We start from the raw sequence: 25,428 nt of genomic DNA, 5'->3' as shown, positions 1-25,428 counted from the left end.
AATTTATATTTTATTTGCTAAGTTGGATTTCTTTGGTCCCACAGTTTTTAGTTTTGTATTTGTAGTTGGAGTTGCAGTAACAGAAGGAAGAAATGTATGAAGAATTCATTTAAATAACGTTTCCTGGTTACTTATCTGTATAGCAGATACACAGAAAATACGTTTCCTATTCATTTGTGCTCTTAACTTTAAAACCTGGATGTTGTTCAGTGTTCTATTAGAGGAATAACTTTAATTAAGTTCAGTAATGTTTAAAATATAAATGTATCATAAAATTCTAATACTGTCACTTGTAAACTGTTGGCTTGGGCAGATGTTTTAACCTGCCTTATAACTTTAGTTTCTGTGCCTACTGATGTGGGTATAACTGTAGTAACCTAGCTTATATTTTGTGATCAGGATTAAAATGTTGACTGCATGTAAAAATGCATTGCACAGTACATGGCACAAACAAGTCTAGAAAACTTCCTTTTGTTAGTAATAAATACTGTATTGACTATGGTCAAGTTGGAATGCTAGGTATTATTTAAGGTCTGTGAGTGTGAACCCAAAATAATGTCTTCAAGAAGGTTTTTGTTTTGTTTTTTAAATGCGAGTACAGCAATCATAGTAAAACAGAAGTAGTAAGAAGGTAATGAATGGTGATTTGAAAATAACAAATTTATAGTTTAAATAGCTCTTATGAAAGTAACTGATGACCTCCACATTGCTAAATTCACAGCCTTAAATAACTATATTTGAAACAAGTCACATTGACTATGTATGTATCACTCTCTCATTCTTGCTGCTAAGATAACACAAGTGTAGATTTTCTTCTTCCTTTATTGGTTCCTTCTTTGTCCCCTCTTCTCATTCTCTTAATGTTGGTATATCCCAGGACTCAGTCCCTTGGTCCTTTTTTATTTGTCTATACTCCTTTAGTGATCTTACCCAGTTAAAAAATACTATCCATATGCTGACAACTCATAATTTTATACAATTTTCAGTTAAAGGATATTTTGGGCTGCATTTAACAATTGAAATTCCTAGCATAGTATCTCTATCATTTTGCTTATCACTTCAGGCATTCCCAGTTGGTGAAGTCTTTCCAAACTTGTTCCTTTTGGGGGAGTAGAGGGGAGGAATGCATTTTATTTGGATATTTTATTTTACTTTATTTTATTTTAAAGTTTATTTTGAGAGAGAAAGAGAGCACAAGCAGGAGAGGGGCACAGAGAATCTGAGGCAGGCTCGGTGACAGCAGAGAGCCCAATGAAGGGCTTGAACTCACAAACCCTGGGCTGAAAGTGACCTTAGCTGAAAGACACTTAAGCGACTCAGCCACCCAGGCGCCCCATTTATTTGGATATTTTAAAACAGATATTTAGGGGCAGTTTATAGTGAAAGTGAAATCAAGTCCAGCACTTCATTCTTTCTTGGCATTTAAAATTTTAAAGGCTCTGCATTCAGGAAAAGTTAGGAAAATAAGCCATTACATATATATTTTCCACCATGATCATTATAATTGGGAAAAATTGGGTGTTGGCTTGTACCTATTTGTTCAGGAAGGCAGTAGTATAATGCACTGTTCTCTGCCTTCCTCTGCCTCTGATGTTAACTTTTCACATGTAGATAACCACAGTCCAGTATTGGAGGAGATTCATGTTTTCTCGGCCAGTAATATTAGAGATGTGGAGGATTTAGTAACCGGGCAGGTTTTCGGAGGTTAGCTCAGGACTTGATTGAAAGCTGTATCTGACAGGGGCGCCTGGGTGGCGCAGTCGGTTAAGCGTCCAACTTCAGCCAGGTCAGGATCTCGCGGTCCGTGAGTTCGAGCCCCGCGTCGGGCTCTGGGCTGATGGCTCAGAGCCTGGAGCCTGTTTCCGATTCTGTGTCTCCCTCTCTCTCTGCCCCTCCCCCGTTCATGCTCTGTCTCTCTGTGTCCCAAAAATAAATAAACGTTGGAAAAAAAAAAAAAAAAAGCTGTATCTGACTTCCCTAGTTGTGCAGTTTTGTATAGAACTTGGGCAGTAAGACTTCTTTCAATTTCTTTTGGGGCTGAGATTTTCGTTCTAGCTACTGTTTTCCCAGTAATCAGTCTGGTTTTGGTTCTTTACCACATCAAGGCCCTTTTAATTTTCCGCCATTGGTTTTACTGCTCCCTGCCCTTAAATCTTCTATATATTTGTGCCTTTAGTTCCTATTCATTATTTGGCATTTTTCTCTTTGGCCCTTGAATATTTTTTGGCAGTGGTAGGTGGTTTTTCTTTTTTGTTTGTTTTGTTTTGTTTTTGAATGCTCTTTTAAATGTGGTCCTGTCATTTATATGCACTTGGAAGTGATGAAAGGGACAAGTAGTGTTAATTTTGTTCATTGCTTTGGAGTTTTGGTAGTAGGCTTTTCTTTCAGTTTTATTCTTTAAAAAAACTTTTTTTTTTTTTTTTTTTATCTCAGCTTAGTATCACTTTCTACAAAGGGAATCTGTTGAAATCACAGACACTGAAAAAAATCTCACTGCCTGGGCTTTATATGAAAGTACATAACAAGGACGATCATAGACACAGGTTTTTAAGTCTGAGCTAACCTAGCCATTGGATCTCAGTATTAATTTCATATACTGAAAATACTGGTGTCTTAAAAAAAATTCATAATTTGTTCCTTAATAAGTGATACTAAATAGAATACATTTCAGATGTGAAAATTTATAAATATAAAACCTCAAGTATAAATGTACATTTTAAAATATATATTACCCCATACATTTTCTTCGGATATAAATTATTAGCAGATTAAAGTATTCTAGTGTTATTCAAAAATAAATGCTATATAAAAAAAAAATGCACAGGTGAGGTATTATTTGATCTTTAAAAATGGCTTAAGAAAACCAAAATGGTATTACTGATGAGTTGAACAACTGCTGAAAAAGCTTTCTGACTCTACCCTGGTAAGGATATATTATGGGAAACATTTATAAGTTATTTCCAGATTTTCTTCTTGACTATTTAATCTTTACATGATCCCGTCCTCTTGGGATAACTTGTAGGGAGGATGTGGGATAAGCAGGAATTCAGTCCTTTTATTAATGTCAAGCTGTAGCTTTTTTTGTTTTTCCCAAAGGATTTCTTTTTTCATCGTTATGTGTAGATGGAGACTTTAATTTTTTTCTTTAATGTTTATTATTTGAGAGAGACAGACAGACAGCAGGGGGAGGGGCAGAGAGAGAGAGGGGGAGACAGAATCGGAAGCAGGCTCTGGGCTCTGAGCTGCCAGCACGGAGCCTGACGCTATAACCCACAGACCGCGAGATCATGACCTGAGCCGAAGGCGGCCGCCCAACTGACTGAGCCACCCAGGCACCCCAATGTGTAGATGGAGATTTTAATGCAGTTACTTTTATCATATCTGTATAAAGTGTTCATATTCCATTTGTTTGAAAGTCTCTGAACCAGAAGAAGAAATTTCTTCTTGTAATAGAAGCTTTTGCCTCGTCAATTAAAATTTTTAATTCTTTAAAAAAAAATTTTTTTTTCAACGTTTATTTATTTTTGGGACAGAGAGAGACAGAGCATGAACGGGGGAGGGGCAGAGAGAGAGGGAGACACAGAATCGGAAACAGGCTCCAGGCTCAGCCATCAGCCCAGAGCCTGACGCGGGGCTCGAACTCACAGACCGCAAGATCGTGACCTGGCTGAAGTCGGACGCTTAACCGACTGCGCCACCCAGGCGCCCCCTTTTTTTTTTTAAATTTTTTTTTTCAACGTTTATTTATTTTTGGGACAGAGAGAGACAGAGCATGAACGGGGGAGGGACAGAGAGAGAGGGAGACACAGAATCGGAAACAGGTTCCAGGCTCTGAGCCATCAGCCCAGAGCCTGATAAAATTTTTAATTCTTGTAGAGGTAGGTTATGGAGGTACAGAAGAAGGCTTTCCAAATAAATGCACCTTTCTTTGATTTAAAGCCATTAATTATGGGTATACCTAAAAAAATAAGTGATTCAGATTTTACATTTTAAACCAGTAAATTTATTGCTAATAGCAAAATTATGCCCAAAAGATATAGCAATAATTTGGTAGTTAAAAATAGCCAAGTATGCTAAAATGCTGGAATCCTTGAAGCAGTTCATCTGTCCTGGAGAGGGAAATTGTGGGTGTATACATGTGTGGGATCTCAAAGTGTGACTTGAATAATCTCAGCTTCACTGGAAGTTGAATATTTATTATTTTTAATGTATTTTTTTTCAGTTCAGGAGAATTAAGATTGTTTTATGTGTCTGCATTGATGATATCAGTGGGTTATAAAGAATTTTAATTTTGGTAAAAAAATTTTGTAGTTTACTCTTAACACCTGTGCCCTTTCTGTTATTAAATAATATTTTCATAAAATGTGAACAAAATATTTGAAGAATGAAAATTAAAAATATGAAGTATAACTGAATGGTAAATAAACATAGGGTGTGCAGTTTCTCTGTAATTAGTAAATTAAAAACTCAAGTTGCCTTTCTAATTTTCCCATTTTCCACCGTACTCACATTCCTAAAAGGCTTTTTAATTGCTGTTTTATTTTTTAGCAATCCTTCAGTTCTTTAAGCTCCTTCTTTACTCTTCCAAGCTCCTCTTAGTGTTAGTCTGGCCATTGAGACTAGGGATGAGTTAAGTATATTGGACCTTTAAGTTTTAAGTAGTATTTGCTATGTCATTTCCTAATGGCATGAACTTGGACAAATCAAAGTCACTTACTATCTAAGCCTTAGTTTATATTTTAAAATGAAGAGTACTTCTTCATGCCCTCTTCAGAATTACTTGGGGATGAGACAGTGTATGCAATAGTGTTTTAGAAATATTGTTACCTTCATAGACATATCCTTTGAGTAATTAAAGACTTTGTTTCTTATTAGTTTTTCTTAACCCTCATCAAGTTATATGTATGTACTTTTTCTTATTTTGACTATAAATTTAATGTATGCGTGTAAAAAGTAGAGAAAATATAGAAAACTTGAAAAGAAATCTGAACATTGTGTTTTCCTGTATTTATGTTTTTAGGGGAAATTTACTTTTGAGACTGAGTTCCCTGAGTGTAAGGATAGTTAGTGTCATATTTATTTTTGGATTTTTCTGTTCTGTTCTTTGTATGCATTAGGCCAAAAAAAAAAAAAAAAATCAATGCTTGTTAAGTGAATGGGAACTTCCTTAGGTTGTATTTCTTTTTTTCTTTCTTTCTTTCTTTTTCTTTCTTTCTTTCTTTCTTTCTTTCTTTTCTTTTCTTTTCTTTTCTTTTCTTTTCTTTTCTCTCTTTCTCTCTCTCTCTTTGTTTTATGGTATAAGTTTCGGGTGTACAGCTTTATAATTGACATCTTGTATACACTACAAAGTGATCACCACCATGGGTCTTGTTATCATTCATCACCATACAATTGACCCCCTTTACCCATTTTGTTTACCCCCCACCCCTCACCCCCTTCCCTTCTGGTAACTACTGGTCTGCGTTTGTTTTATTTTGTTCATTTGGGTTTTTTTAGATTCCACATATGAGTGAAATCATAGGGTATTTCTCTTTCTGACTTATTTCACTTAGCACAATATCCTCAAAGTCCATCCATGTTATTGCAGATGGCAAAATTTCATTCATTTTTATAACTGAGTAGTATTCCATTGTATATACACTATCTTCTTTATCCATTCATCTGTTGATAAACACTTAGGTTGTTTCCATATCTTGGCTATTGCAAATAATGCTGCAGTTGGCTTAGGGTTGTAAATATTTTTTCAAATTGGTGTTTTCATATTCTTCAGATCAATACTCAGAGGTGGAATATCTGTCTCATATTGTAGTTCTATTCTTAGTTTTTTGAGGAATCTCCATACTGTTTTCCATAGTGGCTGCATCACTTTACAATCTCATCAACAGTGTGTGACGGTTCCCTTTTCTCCACATCTTCTCCAACATTTGTTACTTCTTTTCTTTGGTAATTCTAGTATGTATTAGGTGAAATCTCATTGTGGTTTTGATTTGTATTTCCTTAATTATTAGTGATGTTGAACTCTTTTCATGTACTATCTGTCTTTGGAGAAATGTCTCTTCAGATCTTCTGCCCATTTCTCAAATCAAATTTTTGGCTTTTTGTTGTTGTTGAGTTGTATGATTTCTTTATATATTTTGAATATTAACCCCATATTAGATATGTGGGCTGCAGATATCTTCTCCCATTCAGTACGTTTTCTTCTCTGTGCAGAAGCTTTTTGGTTTGATGTAGTGTCCTTTATTTTTGTTTCTCTTTCCCTTGCCTTTGGAGTCAGATACATACAAAGATGTCACTGAAACCATGTTAAAAGGCTTAGTGCCTATGTTTTCTTCTAGGAATTTTATGGTTTCAGGTCTTACGTTCAAGTTTTTAATGCATTTCAAGGTAATTTCTGTGTGCGGTATAAGGCAGTGGTCTAGTTTCATTCTTTTGCATGTTGCCATCCAGTTTTCCCAACACCACTTATTGAAGAGCCTGTCCTTTCTCCATCATATGTCCTTCCTCCTTTGTCAAAGATTAATTGTCCATATATGTATTGGTTTATTTCTGGACTTTCCTTTTTATTGATCTGTGTGTCTGTTTTTGTACCAATACCATACTGTTTTGATTATTATAGCTTTGTGGTATAGTTTGAAATCTGGGAGGATGATCCCTCCAGCTTTGTTCTTCTTAAAACTGCTTTGACTATTTGTTACCTTTTGTGGTTCCATACAAAGTTTACAGTTATTTGTTACAGTTCTGTGAAGTATGCCATTGGAATTTGGATGGGTATTGCATTGGATCTGCAGATTGCTTGGGTAGTATGGACATTTTAACAATATTAACTCTTCTAATCCATAAGTAGGGAATATCTTTCCATTTATTTGTATCTTCTTCAGTTTCTTTCACGAATATCTTACAGTTTCCAGTGTGCAGGTCTTTCACCTCCTTGGTTAAATTGATTCCTAGGTATTTTATTCTTTTTGATGCAGTTGTAAATGGGATTATCTTCTTAATTTCTTTAGTCTGTGTGTATTTCTTTCTCTTTTTCTTATTTTAGAGAGAGAGAGAGAGAGTGAATGGGGAACAGAGGCAGAGAGGGGGGGGGGAAAGAGGGAAAGAGGGAGAATGGAGGGAGGGAGAGAGAGAGAAAAATTTTAACAGTTCTATGCTCAGCACAGAGCCCAACATGAGGCTCGATCCCACGGCCCTGGGATCATGACCTGAGCCAAAATCAAGTGTCAGATGCTCAACCTACTAAGCCACCCAGGCGCCCCTGTGTGCATTTCTTAAAGTCAAAAAAGCGTGGTGAAGTTTTACTGGGCATTTAAAGAGAGAAAGGAAGACATCTGACTAGCAGAAATAATAGTGGGTGCATATTTTAAACTGATATTTTTCTACTGGCTAAAATAACGAAAACATGATACAATCATTCATAATATTCTCTGGCAGAAGTTAGGAAATGAGTTAAAACTGTTGGATATGGAACCATTGGACAATTTCATATCAAAGTAGATTGATATTTATTTAGCAAGAACAACATATAAAATTTAAAGACTTTTTTTTAATACTTGGAAATTGTAACAACTTTCTTTTTCCTTTTTTTAATTTTTTGTTAAACAGGATGGCTTAAATTCCTTGGTCCTTGATTTGGATTTTCCTGCTTTGAGGAAAAACAAGAATATAGATAATTTCTTAAATAGATGTGAGTAACCTTCATATTTGATCCTATAACTATACTTTTGATAAGAGATTTATGTTTGATTAATATTATAGTCTATAAACTATTTAGTTTGCTAGTTGGTTCATTTAAATGCTAGCATTCTTTATTTTTAAAGAAAAACTGCAGATCTAGTTGCAGTACGTTAAAGTTCAAGATTTTATATAAATTATTCAGACTGAGTTTAGCACAGGTTATTTATGGCAGTTCAAAGAGAACTTTTAAATTAATACCAACAATTTTAAGACTTAGATTTATACTACTTAGGAGACTTAATGAGCCTTATGTTTGTATGAATGTAGACATGTCGGTCTAGGTAATGAAAGATAATGCGATAACAATTATTGTCATATATACAGTAACTTAATATTTGCCAGTATTGATGTTGGAGTGAAGGTGTAAATGAGGTTGAATTCTAAGAATAAATTCTCAAAATAATCTAATACACACTTTATATCCTCATAGTAAGCTTTTTAAGTTGGAATTGTTAGAGACTGGGCTATTTTCATGATTAAACAATCTTGTCTTTAGATACTATATCTACAACATGTGATTACTACTTCCCAAAGAAGTAGACTATGAAAATTTATTACTAAGATTAGCCTTGCAAGTAATTTCATAGCAGCTCTCTGCCGTGATTCAGAATGCACTGCTAGGACGCGTGGATCCTCACTGTTCAGCTGTCATCTTGTCAAGCAACAGAATAGCTTAATTCTTACTTTTTGGTTGTCAGTACTGTTTGTTTTATGTGTGTTAATAAACCATAGCATTTTGGTTCTTTCATGTAAAGTTAATATGTATCTTAGCTTTTTAAATAGCAACCTTTGAAAACTGACAGATTTAGCTAAAAACGAATCCCAGTTTCTTGAAATGAAAATTTGTTTACAAATATGGTGATTATTGTAAAGTATTGTTTATAAATGTAACCTTTTTTATTGCAGATGAGAAAATTGTGAAAAAAATCAGAGGTCTACAGATGAAGGCAGAAGACTATGATGTTGTAAAAGTGATTGGGAGAGGTGCTTTTGGTGAAGTGCAGCTGGTAAGAAAGTATTTGTTTTCTTCTTTTATATTATTTTTAAAGACAGGGTTTTGTGAAATATTACCAACAGCCCCCGAGTCGATGTTATTTTTCTGCCCAGCCATGCCAGAATTAGTTTTGTGAGCTTGGTCAAATCATTCCATCTCCGAAAACCCTCAGTGTCTTCACCTGTAAAAGGAGGTAATTGTAAACTGATACCCCACGTTTCTTGTAACTCTGAAACACTGACATTTAGAATCAGGCCAGTGTGGTTTCATACATGACCTTTCCAGCAGTTAATATTCCACAAGAACTATTGTGTTTTTATTTAATATGTTCAGATTAATAACATTTATTCTTCCTCAACAGATTTTATTTGGATAATATGAGAAACATTGTAATAACTGAAAGGCATAAGAATAACTGAAAGTACATATGAAATTTATCTTTGCAGATGAAAGTGGTACCAACTGGAAATATAAATGTTTGTAATAAATGTCATTTGTATTAATGAGGAACTGTAATAATATTCCTGTTTTTGTCACTCGAATACGAAATTCCACTCTTTTTGTCCTTACAGATTATTGTCTTTGATTAAATTATGGGGTCAAATTCTGTCTTTTGCTCAGTAGTGTTCTTCTGTTTTTTGTTGGAGCATGAGAAAAACACTGATCACTGTGTGTTAGCATAATTTCTTTAGGAACAAGTCACTTTTGCTTCTCTTTCATTCCTTCTTTTTTTGATAGGTTTATTGAACTTGTAGATCAGGGTAGTGTAATAGGTGTGATGTGTATCTATAAGATATTTGAAAAAGTCTGCCATGCTTGAAGAGGATATGGAGAAATGTCAACGAATAAGCATATGGATAGACAGTTTTATAATTTCATAGACATATAATTTAATAGACAGCTAATTTAATAGCTGTATCCTAAGGAGACTGAGGAAGGCATGAATTGTACCTTGGACAGAGATCCCCAGGGACATATTTTAGCGTTCTCTCTTCTCCTATTCACCACTTTGTTAATAAGGCATTTATCGTATGGGGGCGGTGGTGACGCGGTGAATAATTTTGCAAAGGAGTTAAAACTGAAGTATGAGGATGGTTTCAGATGATAAGTCAAAATCCAGAAATCATTAGTTGGGAAGGCCATTGGCCAATAAAAGTGAAATTTAACCAGAATAAAGAACTGTACTTAGATGTGAAGAACTCAAGAAATAGATTCCTTAACAGTAATTGTAAATTGAAGAACAATTTTCCTTGAATGTAAACCAAGCAAGAGTCGTTGGTGAGATGGCTGCCCAAAATAGTAAAGGAAGTTTGGATTGCTTTGATATAGGTGTTGTGTTCTCTCTTTTGAGATGATTGGGCCATAATGGAATACTCATTCTCTGTGCACTGTTGCCCTGTCTTAAAAGGCATGTTGGTAGAGGGTATTCAAGGGATGGAACGCTCAGGGACTTGAAATGATGCCATCTGAGGTGTGGTTGAAGGGACTGAGAAGTTAATTTGGAGTAGATTTGAGGAGTGGGCTGCCTTGGAAGGTAATGTGCTTTTTGTTTGTTTTGTTTTGAGTCTGTGAAAGTGGTGTAACTTCGGCTAGTAGAATGCGCTTGGAGGGGGGAGCAGGGGCGGGGGGAGGGTCAGAGATTAGATTACATGGTAGTTGAGTTATGACAGGTCCTGTAAGATAGTGGAAAATATAAAGTAGTTGAATCTTATCTCTGCCTTGGCCTAACTCAAAGATTATAGTGAGTATAGACAAGTTTCTCAATCTCTCTGAGTTCCAAACTATAGAATACCTGTGTCATGGGTTTGTTATAGGGGATTAAGTGAATTAAAAATAAATAAGCCTGGGGAGCCTGGGGGGCTCAGTTGGTTAAGTGTCAGACTTTGGCTCTGACACTCACCACTTGTGAGTTCGAGCCCCGCGTCAGGCTCTGTGCTGACAGTTCAGAGCCTGGAGCCTGCTTCAGATTCTGTGTCTCCCTCTTTCTTTGCCCCTCCCCAGCTCACACTCAGTCTCTCTCTCCCTCTCTCTCTCCCTCTCTCTCTCTCTCCCTCCCTCTCTCTCTCCCTCCCTCTGTCTCTCTTTCTCTCTCTCTTCCTCCCTCTCTCCTTCCCTCCTCTCCCTCTCCCTCTTTCTCTCTCTCTCAAAAATAAATACACACTAAATAAAATTAAAAAAAAAAATAAGCCTAGTTATAGTGTTCCCTGTTAGCCACTATTAAAATTATTGCCTATTTGATACATAAATTCATAATACAAGTATTTGAAAGAAATACATTGTTTCTTCATATTCAGGATTCAGTGTAGATAAGAGAGAATAGAATTTGGAATTCTGGTTTTGAAGGAAATGTGACAGATTTTGGCTTGTCATGTTTTTGTGGCAGGGTAGTCGTTGTTCTGTGTTGGGTTAGTTTGATAATTCAAATTCAGTACGTTCAAGAAAGGAAAGGAAAAGAAGAGGGTTTTATTTTTGTTGTTAGCTTTCCATTCCAAATTTTATTTTCTATAAAACAAATTCACATGTTTTTAAAAATGAGAAACACTTTAACATTCCATTAATCTGCTGACCTGACCTAAGAACTTGGAGCATGTTTGTTTTGGCGTTAGCTCTTTGTTCTGTTACCTTTGGCAGGGAGTCTTGAAAAGAAGGATAAGATTCAAAATGAAAAGTCCAAGTGCTTCTTCCATCGTCTTTTGAAGTCGATTTGCATGTGTTAGATAAATTAGTTTGACAGCTGTGTAGGCAGTATTCCACATTTGGCACATCTTTATGATTATGTTTTTCTAGTCATCCAAAGAAAGTTTTACAATAGTAGGTGCAGATTTGTCTTATGGAATACTTTTTTTGGTCAGGTTAAAAATATATTACCACTGGGGCGCCTGGGTGGCGCAGTCGGTTAAGCGACCGATTTCAACCAGGTCACGATCTCGTGGTCCGTGAGTTCGAGCCCCGCGTCGGGCTCTGGGCTGATGGCTCAGAGCCTGGAGCCTGTTTCCGATTCTGTGTCTCCCTCTCTCTCTGCCCCTCCCCCGTTCATGCTCCGTCTCTCTCTGTCCCAAAAATAAATAAAGGTTGAAAAAAAATATATATATTACCACAGAGGGCCCACTAGTCCATTTCTACAAAGAAAATTCTCGTTGTAAAAGTAACTTTAGTGTGCCACAGCAACTATCCTGTAGTATTTAAGAACTAGAGTCAGACTGCTTACACTTGACTTCTGACTTGCTGACTAGCTGTCTGTGCAGACACGTTACTTAATCACTCTCTGCCTCAGTTTCTTATCTGCTAAATGAAGATAACAGTAACATTTAAACCCCATAGCATTAGTGGAAGAAATATATGTAATTAAATTTGGAACAGTTTCTTAGAATATAGTAAGTGCTTAGTAAATATTAGCAGTTAATTGCCACACATGAAATGGTTCATGTATCCTTCCAACAATGAAGTATTTAATCAGGATCTGTTTTGCTTCAGGAGCTTTGCTAGCTTCTAAAGATGCGATAACATAGCCTCAATCTTTCTAAAAGTGGTACTTCTGTGGAAGAGATAAGGAATTTTACTTTAAATAAGTGAAGTATTTTCAAATTATAAATACGATGAAGGAAAAGATCTGGATGTTATGAGAGAGAATAATGGAGGGATGTGCTTAATTCAGGTAGGGTTGTTAGGAAAGACCTCACTGTGAGAAAATGACATTTGAGTTAGACGTAAAGAAGTTAGGCACATGAAGAAGAGGGACTGGGGTGGGAGTGAAAATACAGAGGGAACAGCATGTAAGAATGCCATGAGTCAAGAAAGTACAGGGGTGCCTGGGTGGCTCAGTCGGTTAAGTATCTGACTCTTGAGTTTGGCTCAAGTCGTGATCTCATGGTTCGTGAGTTCGAACCCTGCATCGGGCTCTGAGCTGACAGTGTGGAACCTGCTTGGGATTCTCTCTCTTCCTCCTCCCCCTCTTCCCTCGCTCACACACACTCTCTCAAAATAAATAAACTTTAATAAAAAAAAAAAAAAGAGGAGGTGCTCATTTAATTTATTGGAGCCTAAATTTCCTCACCTGAAAAAGGCATTTATTTATAGATTGAAAAGTTCTATAATTCTAGGTGGGCAGAATTGGTTATTGTCTTTTTTCTCCCATCTACAGAGGTGATGTATATTTATGTTTTTATATCATGAAAAGTCTGTAACATGGGTGATCTTATCTGATACCACTATTTTTAGATTCTACTATTTAGGTCATTTATCACATCTCATTTTTATGGAAAATAATAATATTCTGTATATTAGGTTGATTAAGAGCGATACTTCGGAAGAATAGTCAGAGTCAACTACTTTTGTTTCTATTCTATCATGTGTAGATTTTCTGTCATCAAAGCTTTAATTTCCTTATCTCGGAGTAGCAGTAATAATAGAACATACAAGAAATTTTTTGAGGACTAAATTAAGCTCTACATGTGTGGTACTTACCAGGGAGGGATCTGGTACATTGTAGGTATTAAGTAAATACTGTCTGTTGTCACTTTTGCCAGTTTCTAAGGATTTATAAATTTAAATGTTTTAATCTTTTAAAATATTTTTTAATGTTTATTTTGGAGAGGGGGGAGGGAGAGAGAGAGCAAGAGCGAGCATGCATGAGCTAGTGGGGGTGGTAGTGGTAGTGGCAGAGAGAGAGGGGGTGGGGGAGGGAGGGAGGGAGGGAGACCGAGAACCCGAAGCAGGCTCCGTGCTATCAGCGCAGAGCCCCACTCGGTGCTCAAACTTATGAACCCTGAGATCATGACCTGAGCCGAAGTCGTATGCTTAACCGACTGAGCCGCCCAGGCGCCCCTAAATGTTTTAATGGTAAATGAATAATCCGAAGTGTTGCTCTAAATTTTATATGTATTTATGTGTGTTGGTTTGCTAGAGCCACCCTAACAAAAAGCACCTACTGTGACTTAACCAACAAAACTTAATTTTCTCACCGTCTGGAGGCTACAAGTTCAACATCAGGGTGTTGGCAGGTTTGGTTTCTCCCGAGGTGCCTCTCCTTGGCGTGTGGATGGTGCTGCCTTGTTGTGTCCTCACATTGTCTTTCCTCTGTGCTTGCTTGTGCCTCCTGTGTCACTGTGTGTCCTAATTGCCTGTTCTTAGAAGGACACCAGTCAGATTGGATTAGGACCCACCCTAATAGCCTCTGTTAACTTACTTGCCTCTCTATAGGCTCTGTCTCCAAATACAGTCACATGCTGAGGTGCTAGAGGTTGGCTTTCAAAATATGGGGGGTCAGAAGGAGACAGCACACAGTTCATCCCATAGCAGCATGTGTATGTGTGTTGGGATGAACGTTTCAAGTGAAATTACCTTTTTGAACAGGTATGCATGCTTATTTCTTTGTTTACATTTACATAGGACATAATCTACTTTTCTTTGAAAAAGAAAGGTATGAATTCTAGCCTGGCAAATGTCTTCTTAAGGTACCTATTTAGTCTTCATCTCTGGTAATAGAATATACATTGTTCTTTACTATTCCTTTGTTAATTGATTAGTACATGTTTATTTAATGTCAGGTCACCATTATAAGCTTTGGCAATACGTCGTATAGGTAAACTACTCAGACAAGGCACCTGCATCCATGGAGCTTTTATTTTGAGCTGGCCACTATTATAGTGTCAAAAAGAAATAGTGGCCTAGCTTCTAAAAGAGAGTTCGAAGTTAACCTTCTTAAATGTAATGCATGTATCTTAGGAATTACCTATTTATGATTCTTTATTGGGGAAATGTATAAAAAGTTTTCCTGTTCAATAGTGGAAATATGTTTAGCATTAAAAAAAAAATCTTTTATGCTTATTTTCGAGAGAGAGTGAGAGAGAGTGTGAGTGGGGGAGGGACAGAGAGAGAGGGAGACACAGAATCCCAAGCAGGCTCCAGGCTCCTGGCTCCCAAGGTGTCAGCCCAGCGCCTGATGTGGCACTCGAATCCATGAATTGCGACATCATGACCTGAGCTGAACTTGGCCGTTCAACCAACTGAGTGACCCAGGCGCCCTTAGCATTTTTGTTTTTGAAGTTGTATCTTATTTTGGAGTTTGGGGCCACATGTTTAGTTGGTTTTGTGATGTTCCCTGCTCACTTTTCTTAAGAAAAGTATTCATTAAATTTTTCCTGTGGTTTTATTTAAAACTACACAACTAATATATGAATGCATTCTTGCTCTCAAAGGTCTAAATTGCTTAGAATTGGGTAGGATAAAATGTGAAAATCTCCTTTTATCATGTCTTCTCTTTATTTCATTTTCAAACATAAAGGTAACTAGCCTGTTGGTATTCTTTTAGTGCTTTGATAGTTGGAAACATTTGGGAACTGATACAAAACTAGGACCAAATTATTTTCAGTGGGTATTTATATTTTATTGTAATTGTTTTCATTCTAGAAAAGTTAAAACCTTTCCCTATTGAGTTATAAAAATTGCATCAATGCCGATTATTCTTCCTTAAAAATAAAAATTCTTTTATTTATGTGACAAATACGTTTCTAGTAGAAGCGAGATAGCATTATGCTTTTTAAAATCACTGATTGTCCCACTACTGAGAGATAACTACTTTTATTATTTTGATGTATGGCTTTCTCACTTCTGTTTCTTCTAAAGATTTGTGTAATGTATGAATGTCTTATATGTGTGTTAAGGAATCATATACATGGTTTTGTAATTTGTGGTTTTTTAATGTAATATTAAATAACAACACACACGTTTATAGCAGTTACATTCCAGGCAGGCTTCTAAGCAACTTCTGTATAGTAACCAGTCTTCCTTCACAGCACTCCTTCAGATAGATGTTATTGCTATCATGCCCATTTGGCAGAGAGGGAAATTCAGACAGGATGAATAACCTGCGGAAGTTCACATAACTACTAAGTGGTTGAACTGAGACTCGAACCTAGGTAGAGGACTCCAGAGTCTGTTTTCTTTGTTGGATGGTCATAATCATTTTTCTGTGCCAGAAATAGAGACTTTGTGTAACCTTATTGGTTGCACGGTGTTTTCTCTTACTCAATCTCTCACTAGTCTTCTGCTCTCCTTTCTTGAAATACCACTTCTTCCGGTGTTCCTGGCTCTTCCGAAGTTTCCTTAGTGGTTCATTCTCCACCTGACTTGTAAATATCGTAGTTCCAAAGACCAGGCTCTTGTTTCTTTGATCTTCATTCTCTCCTGAGGTGCGTTCAACCTATTCCTGTGACTTTAAATATAGTCCATATGATGTCAAGGCTCAGATTCATAGCTGCAATTCAGAATTTTCTTGTTTGCTCTCCACTCCTATCCGTGGTGGCTTATTTGATATCTCCATTAAGACGTGTCACATGTAAGGGGCGCCTGGGTGGCTCAGTCGGTTGGGCACCCGACTTCGGCTCAGGTCATGATCTCAGTGGTTCGTGGGCTCGAGCCCCGCGTCGGGCTCTGTGATGACAGCTTGGAGCCTGGAGCCTGTTTCGGATTCTGTGTCTCCCTCTTCTCTGCCCCGCCCTCTCTTGCTCTGTCTCTCAAAAATGAATAAACGTTAAAAAATAAAAATAAAAAAAGATGTGTCACATCTGAAACATGTAAAATTAGAATGCTTGGTTCCCTCTCTAACTTTTCCACAAAGTTGTAACCCATCTTAATTAATGACTCCACTATTAATCCAATTGCTCAAGCCAAAAATTGGAAGTCATTGATTTCTCTTTTCTTCATTTTAAGAAATTTAACTTGTTAGTGAGTCCTACTCATAACGTTTCTCCAGCCTAATTTTTTTGGTTCACTGTCATCACTGTCATCCAAGACACCCTTTGATTTCTAGTCAGGTATGAGTATCTCCTTAGTATTTTCTTTGGTTTTCCACTGCTGTAATAATGTTTCTCCATTGTACGGTTGATTTTCGGATTGGCAAGTGCTGATGGAGAAACTATCAGGACCGTGCTTATTAAATCTGTAATTCATGCTGTTCAGGCTCAGCTGGACCCACATTACTATTTGACTGGTTTTTTCCCCATTCTTCATATTCTTGTGTTTTCATGTATCACTCCTATCTTAACCCCCATTTTGGGTATGGGTATAGTAGAATCAGGGGCTTTTCTAGCATGTTTTCTGTTTTCTTTCTGACATACATAAAAGGTAGGAAATACAGATCTGATTTGCCTAATATAAACTGCTGTCAATTTGATCTTTTTAAAATGTATTTATTGTATCTCTCATTTGCGTCTCATGGCTCCCTTAACTACTAAATGAAGCATGAAGCCTTCATCCCGGCCTTCTTGGCCCTTTTTTAAGATGTCACAAATTTTGTTTTCGAAATCTTATTTTCCATTATGCTGTTCTTCCTGGGCATGCTACTCATCTCAGAGCATGCTCCTTATTTTCTTGTCTCTTTCTTCAATCTGTCTCACTTTCTCTGTGTTCATTTTGAAAGAAAACTTTTTCCTGTTCTTCTTCTTCCTACCCTTTATCTGAGTGTCATATTTCCTATGCATCTTTTAATTCCATAAATTTATGTAATTTACCATATTATGCCTTGTGCTGTAGTTTATATGTTTGTTTCTTTGAGTCCTTTTATGTGTCGTTTTGAGAGTAGGTATCGTATCTTTCAGATACTTTTGGCATTCCCATCTGGGGCTCATAGCCACTTATATGAAAATAGTTTGCCTATAATCTGGAGAGATGATGTTTAGTCAAGTACACAGTTCAGGAAGAATATGTGTAGAACAGCAAGGAAAAAGGGAGAGCCCTCACCATGTGGCCATTTGTCAGTTCGGCTGTAGACATTGGTAAGCAATATGTGTGTGCAGCCAGATCATATTTGTGATTGGATTTTTCTTGTCTTTTTATATCCTGTACAACACAGAACCTGAAACATAGACAGTGTTTATTGAAGTGAATTAATTGTGATCTTTCATGATCCCTGGGCTGAGAGGCTTCCTGGGATCCAGTGTGCTTCAGGGATACAGATGATCAGTGACGGGACTCAAGGCAGATGTGAGATGAGGATCTTCTTTTTTTCCCTTCCCACTGGCTTGCTTTTAATTTGATTGGTTTAAACTAAGCTTTTAAAGTAGAATCAACCAGAAGGAAAGAGTATAAGGGAAATGATTTTCTAACACTTGTCACGTTAACTCAAATTTTTACTTCCTTTTTTGGAGTGAATTTGCTGGTTACAAGGTTATTTCTGAGTTGGCAAGAATTATCTCCTTCCCTCCATGTTTTTGTGATTCCTGTATTCCCTCATTCAGTCTTGGCTGCCACAACCAGACCAGACAAAAGCATGAAGACGCTCTTTTTGCATTTTCAGTGGAAACCTTAGCAACACAAACTAACTGCTCCAGGTCTGTCACACTGGATTGTCTTATTAAAATAATCTAGTGTAATTTTTGATACATAGATTTTTAAAGTTTATTATTTACTTTGAGGGAGAGAGAATCCCAGGCAAGCTTTGCACTGTCTGTGCAGAACCTGATGTGGGGCTTGAACCCATGTACTGCGAGATCATGACCTTAGCCGAAACCAAGAGTTGAACACTTAACTGACTGAGCCACCCAGGAGCCCCAGTTGTAATTTTTTTATATTAAAAATCAATTTGTGGGGCACCTGAGTGGCTCAGTCGGTTAAGCCACCGACTTCAGCTCAGGTCATGATCTCGCAGTTTGTGAGTTCAAGCCCTACATCAGGCTCTGTGCCAACAGCTCAGAGTCTGGAGCCGCTTCAGATTCTGTGTCTCCCTATCTCTCTACCCCTCCCTTGCTCATGTTCTCTCTCTCTCTCTGTCTCTCAATAACAAATAAATGCTAAATAAATAAATAAATATCAATTTGAAAACCTCAAATGAGGCATTTTGTTAAGAATGATTTTTGAGGGGCACCTGGGTGGCTCAGTTGGTTAGGCATCTGACTTCAGCTCAGGTCATGATCTCACAGTTCGTGGGTCCGAGACCCATGCTGGGCTCTGTTCTCACAGCTTGGAGCCTGGAGCCTGCTTCAGATTCTGTGTCTCCCTCTCTCTTTCTACCTCTCCCCCACTTATGCTCTGTCTCTCAAAAATGAATAAACATAAAAAAAAATTTTTAAAACAACAAAACAGAATGTCTTTTGAAAGTTTTTGTCCGCAAATGTTCCATGAGATCTAGGTCCATTTCAGGATTTTCCAAACATGTCTTGTTTCTGGTACATTTAGGAATGTTTCATCTACCTAAAAGTTTTTTTTAAGAAGTACATATTTGCTGTAGAAGATACAAATAAGCAAATATAAGAGTATAGAAGTCACCTAGAATTCCATCAGTTGAGATAAAACCAGTGTTCACTCTTTCACCTGTTTTTAGTGTGTTTTATATTATATAGAGAGAGAAAGGGGGAGAAAGTGCATGAGAGTGAGAATCATTTAGATAGTGCTTTTGTACTTGTGTACTTTTGAAATTGAAAATGAAGAATATAAACATCATTTCTCTAACAAATAGAAACATTGGAATAAGAGCAACTTTTTTGTCTGTCAGGTAAAGGTTCATAATAGAGTGAACATGGTAGTGTTAGCTAACATTTTTATAACATTTTTATAGAGTATATTCTATGTGCTAATAAGTATTTCTATTCATAATCTCATTTTGTCTTTGCAACAGTTCCGTGAGATTTTTACGTAGATGAAGTCATTGAAACTTAGAGGGGTTAAGTAAGTTGGCCACATAGTTCACAAATAGTTAGGATTTTTGCAAAGGTTTGTTGACATCTAAATCCTTGCTTTTAAGCAGTACTCTGTACAGTGTGGTAATGAATGGCTACTATATCTGACTGTTTATCCATCCATATTGAATAGAGAAGGAACAAAGGGGAGTGTACAGAGATGCTGAGGGAGATTATAATAGAATCTTTCAGAAAGAGACATCCTCAGAAGGAAGATCAGTGGAAACCAGCTTTCCTAAAGTAACAGCGCTTTATTGTAGTTCGCTGTCATACTAGTGCTAATGAATTTTCAAAGTATGACATAGCTGTTTGGCATGAATACAACTATTGCCTCTTAATGTTTGTTCTATAGATCAAGTCAAAGGCTACAAGCTGGTGGTTCCTGACTCTTGTGTTACGAGCCAGTTAAGTGTCCTATCATAGTAATTTAAATGAAACTCAGGCCTCATTAACTAGAGCATCTAGGCAAAATAGTTTTTATTTATTAAAAATTTTATAGCTTTCAGGGATAGCCTGGGTGGCTCAGTTGGTTAAGCGGCCGACTTCGGCTCAGGTCGTGATCTCGCAGTTTGTGAGTTCGAGCCCCGCACTGGGCTTTGCTGACAGCTCAGAGCCTGGAGCCTGCTTCGGATTCTCAGTTTCCCTCTTTCTCTGCTCCTCCCCCACTCGTGCCCTGTCTTTCTCTCTCCCTCTCTCTCTCTCAAAAATAAACACTTAAAATTTTTTAAAAAATGTAAAGCTTTCATATAGAAATAGACATAATTTTGTTGAGTTTGCTGAATTGCATATTCAGCATTTTGCCAACCACCAGACAGCCCCGCAAATGAAAGTTTATACTCTGACTAAAGGAGTTTATGAAGCAGACACGTAACTAGATTGTTGTAAGTGCTGTGGAAGCACAGAGAGGGAATAGATTTGCATAAAGAATCGGCGAAAGTAAAGTGAGTAAGTCTGTTTCTCATCTTCAGAGAATTATACCTATGTTGTATAAATTTTTGTGTATTTGAATGGTCTTTTTGTTCCTGGTTTGTATTGGTTCAGTATAAAACATTAAAAATATTTAACTATTTTCTATCAGCTGACAAAGAGGTTTTAGTTTCTGGTCATAGCTTTGCTTTACAAAATTTTTAAAACTCTTGTCACGGTACGAGTCCAGCATAAGTAATATCACGATATAAAGTGATTGCGTGACCCTTAATGTTTAATGGATTACTTTTTCTAATGAAGTTAGGAAGCATTCAAAATCTGATTTGTTCTTAGAATAAATGAAGATTTGAAGAGTGACATAAATATAGAAGGAGTACCTTAGCAATCTCTAATAATCTTTTATTTTATTTTTTAAATGTTAATTTGCCTATTTTTGAGAGACAGCGAGTGTGGGAGGGTCAGAGAGAGAGAGAGAGAGGGAGAGAGAGAATCCCAAGCAGGCTCCACACTGTCAGCTCAGAGCCCAACATGTGGGGCTCGATCTCACCAAATGCGGGATCATGACCTGAGCCCACATCAAGAGTTGGACGCTTAACTGATTAAGCCACCCAGGTTGCCCATGCTCCTCTAATAATGTTGTAAACATTTTTTTTTTAAAGCAACATTTAACAGCGTTGTTGGAATTTGCTTTGAGATAGTTTGCTAATCTGATACAAATCAATTAAAAATCTGGTCTGTCTGCTGTGGAAGGGATTTCTGGTTTTCAGATGAGGATCCTTTGTGCCCTAATCCCCTGCCCACCGTCCATGTTTTCATATTGCTTTCACATGTGTTTATTTTCAGCATTCTATAAATGTCCTAACACTCTCAAAAAGAAGGAATTGTGTTTCCAGTTTAGTAATTTAATATAGAAGATAGATATAATGTGTGGCCCTCATCGTAAATTTGACCCTTTGCATATAGGATTCTTTTTATGTAAAATTAAAATATGTCAAGATTCTTCAAATTTTAAAATATTTTAAAATGAGAAGTGATGTAACTTAATACAAAAACCTTTGTAATCGTGACTTTTGATTAAGCAGTGTTCATTCTGGGGTGAATTTCTTTATATCCATAGTGATATTTTGTTTACTTATTATATCAAATATTGAGAGGGGATGTTAAAATTTCCAACTTAAGTTATGGATTTGTCTGTTTCTTTCTTTAGTTCTGTCAGTTTTTGGTTCCTGAATTTTAAAGCTTATTTATTAGATGCATACATATTTAGAATTTTTATGCCTTTCTGTTGAATTATACTCCTTTTATCTGAATTATTCCCCATTTTTTTTCTTTGAAAGTCTTTAATAATAGAATAATAGTATGATCTGTTCACCTTTCTCTCATAAAATTATTTTTGTGTTTTTAAAAAATCTATAGGTTCGTCATAAGGCATCACAGAAGGTTTATGCTATGAAGCTTCTTAGTAAGTTTGAAATGATAAAAAGATCAGATTCTGCTTTTTTCTGGGAAGAGAGAGATATTATGGCCTTTGCCAACAGTCCCTGGGTAGTTCAGGTAAGCCTACAAACTTTTCTAAGTTTATTTCCTTTTTTTGTAAGTGCTTATTATCCATGAGATGTGATTTTGTATGTTGAAAGTCCTGTATCTCACTCCTATAGTAACAGTGCTGTCGTTTTTAATAAGATCTGATTCGATATGCTTGTTTAATGTTCCTAAATAGTATGTCATACAGACATGACATGTAATTCTTAAATTGGTGTGTGAAATCAAGTATTATTTGCAACTTTTTAGAAATTCCTTTATGAAGAATTAGATCGGTTACCAGTGTGCCGTTATTCCCTGCCTACACTTTCTCACGATTTACATAATAGGAACAAGAACCAGCCTGTCTCAAAAAAAACCCAAAACTTCCTACAGTAAAAATCTTGAAATCCTCCGAGTCCTTTATATATTACCTACTGTGCACGACAGCATTGTGCTTCCTGAGTCAGCCTCTTGTTTGTGAAGTGAGGAATTTATAATTGTATTTTTCCTCCTTTTCAATTTTATCCCTTATTAGCTTTGCTTCTCTAAAGATGTTTTTATATTAATATCTAATTCTGCAACCATTCTGAACGAGTGTCACGAGTGAGATCAGGTGTGTACGAATGCTTGTTCAGAATGCTTACTGAATGATTTGGGAGTTTGATACCTTGCTTGTGGAAGGCGATTTGCGGGTAAAAAATTTTGCCACGTGAACGACGATGTAATTTAAGAGCTCATTACTATTGCTTTTTTAACGGTGTTGAGCTTCAGTGCTTTCTCTCCACTTAATTTCTGTTATTGTAGCTAGTGAATAGAAATTCCTATATGTGTACTGAAAACTAAAATTTTTGTAGCAAATCGTATATCATAATAATTTACTTAAGGAATGATGGTAATAAATTATTCCACTGTTAGCTTTAAATTGCTTTCATAGTAACAGAATCATTGCTGTTTCTAGTTCTGATCTTTAATGTTGCTAAGTGGACCCTTATAAAATGTTCATTGAGATAAAGAGTTAATGGGTCTGTGGACGCCAGTCAGTAGTGAAACATTGTACAATTGAAAAAGTAAATAAGTCTGGCTTTCATTTATTTATCTCTATGATAAAGGATATTCCGTGCACCATTGTATGTTTGAAATGTGTGATTTTGTGTGAAACCTTGTAAAAATGACTGACTTATTTCTGTTTATTGATTTAATTTTATTATTCAGTGATTTTCAATATATTTACAGAGTTTCAGTACATTTATAGAATATTTTTGTATCTCAGAAAGAAACCCTGAAACAGTTGGCAGTTTTTCCCCAATTCACCCTGACTCTTAACTCCTGGCAACCACGAATCTGTTTTCTAGGTCTGTGATTTGCCCATTTTGGGTGTTTCGTATAAATGAGATTATACAGTATGTGGTCTTTTGTGATATCTTCTTTCACTTAGCATAATGTTTTTAATGTTCATTCATGAATAGCATGTGTCAGCCCTCCGTTTCTTTTTATGGCTGAATAATCATCAATTGTGTGGATATCCCACATTTTGTTCACTCATCAGTTAATGGACACTTGGGTTGTTTTTACTTTTTGTCTGTTGTGAATAGTGCTGTTATGAACTCTTTCATATGGATTTTGGTACATATGTTCACACATTTCTGTTAGGAACCTACCTTGCAGTAAAATGAATGGGTCATAGCATATACTGTAATCAATTTTAGTAGATTATTTCCCACATCTCAGTGCTTATTTTTTCACGACTATTCAATATTGAATTGCATGAAGGTCCCCATACTTTGTTACTATACTCTTGTTGGAAAGGGCTTTAAGAATTTTTCTTATATAAATTATGATACACCATATATTTTTGGCCCATCTCTATTTCTTAGTATATATTCTTAGTGTGATTTGAATTTAACAGAGGAATATTGGCATATTTTTAAAAACTTACTCCTTTGCTGATATAGAAGACTTTTTAATGCCATCTCTTATATACAGTTTACTGTGTTCTTTGCCTGTTTTTCTAATGTCCATATGTTTATGGTGAACACTTCCTTATTTTTCTTTATAGTTTTATACAGCTGAGTAGGTGTGTACCCTTAAGTACTTCAGTTTACTTTTAGCTTTTTTAAATTTAAGTTTAGGTATCTCTTTTAAAGTTTCTCAATCTAGGGTTTCCCTCCTCTTCTTTTGTCTCATCAGTTTATTTGTGGAAGAAACCTGGATTTTGCTGCTTTTGTCTTTGTGTAGTTTAACTTTGTAAGTTGGTAATTGGATATAGAGGATCAGAATCAGGTATGACTTTGGAGAGGGTGGCAGGGCAACTTCATGGGCAGTGTTTTTTGTTTTTGTTTTTTTTTTTCTGTTAGGCTAATGTCTGGTTTCTCTCTGTTATTTTACCAGCTACTTGTGCTTAATGCCTAGGTCTGTTAATTTGTTAAGGATTTCAGAATGGTGATGCTCCAATTCAGTCATGCCTTTTTTTTTTTTACCCTCCTAGTCGTTCTTTTTTTACTATATTGACTGGAATAGTTCTATAAAGAAAAATATTCCCCCATTTACTATTTGGTTACCTAGTAGTATAATTTTGGGTAGAGAAGGACAGGAAGGACAGGATAAATCCTTTATTTTTTTCCTTATATTTACCAGTTTTCAAAATAAAGGATTAGTTTCCTTTTATTCTCTAAAGGTGAACAATTTTGGGCGTGATGTATCACTTTGAACTCAGTCTTAAAACCTGTTTGATGTTTCAGTCCTTTGAGTATCTTATTGATGCTCAAAGTTTGACACCTTTGTCCTGTTCAGGTTGGTTCCTGAGTCCTTTACCTTCCCTTCCCCTCCCTTCCCCACCCTTCTCCTCCCCTCCCCTCCCCCCTCCCCCTCCCCTCCTCTCCTCTCCCCCCTCCCCTCCCGTCTTTTTGCCTTTCCTTTCTTTTCTTTATTAAAAAAAATTTTTTTGGGGGCGCCTGGGTGGCGCAGTCGGTTAAGCGTCCTACTTCAGCCAGGTCACGATCTCGCGGTCCGTGAGTTCGAGCCCCGCGTCGGGCTCTGGGCTGATGGCTCGGAGCCTGGAGCCTGTTTCCGATTCTGTGTCTCCCTCTCTCTCTGCCCCTCCCCCGTTCATGCTCTGTCTCTCTCTGTCCCAAAAATAAATAAACGTTGAAAAAAAAAAAATTTTGTTTTAAAAAAATTTTTTTTTAGTGTTTATTTTTGAGAGAGATACAGACATAGGGCACAAGTCGGGGAAGGGCAGAGAGAGAGAGGGAGACAAAGAATCCAAAGTAGGCTCCAGCCTCTGAGCTGTCCAGCATAGACTGCAATGTGGGGCTCAAACTGAAGAACCGCAAAATCATGACCTGAGCTCAAGTTAGACGTGCAACCGACTGAGCCACCCAGACACCCCAGTTCCTGAGTCCTTTTGCTGTAAACTTAGCCGTCTTTGATAGCTTGCTATCTGATATTGTGGGAAGTTCCAGACCAATCTTGTACATTTTCTATCCTTGATGTGGAATTAATCATGCTTACACCTCCATCTTTTAATACATGGATGAATATTTCTTTAGACTAGATCCCTGGCATTGGATTTGCTAG

General features: G+C 36.7%; 1 protein-coding gene across 4 annotated transcripts in view; it reads left to right on the top strand.

The window, feature by feature from the left end:
* ROCK2 (Rho associated coiled-coil containing protein kinase 2) overlaps nucleotides 1-25,428 on the top strand; it is a 141,826-nt gene that overhangs the window by 50,945 nt on the left and 65,453 nt on the right. For all 4 annotated transcript variants that reach the window (XM_047845185.1, XM_047845184.1, XM_047845186.1 and 1 more), the window contains exons 2-4: nucleotides 7,603-7,684; nucleotides 8,641-8,741; nucleotides 21,745-21,882. In XM_047845185.1, the coding sequence (XP_047701141.1) occupies nucleotides 7,603-7,684; nucleotides 8,641-8,741; nucleotides 21,745-21,882 (321 nt within the window). The remainder of the gene's footprint in view (nucleotides 1-7,602; nucleotides 7,685-8,640; nucleotides 8,742-21,744; nucleotides 21,883-25,428) is intronic.

This window comes from Prionailurus viverrinus, unplaced genomic scaffold (genome assembly GCF_022837055.1).
Source record: "Prionailurus viverrinus isolate Anna unplaced genomic scaffold, UM_Priviv_1.0 scaffold_33, whole genome shotgun sequence".
NCBI classification, from domain to species: Eukaryota; Metazoa; Chordata; class Mammalia; order Carnivora; family Felidae; genus Prionailurus; species Prionailurus viverrinus.
Note: the sequence above shows the minus strand (reverse complement) of the source record. Positions and strands in the feature narration are given on the sequence as shown.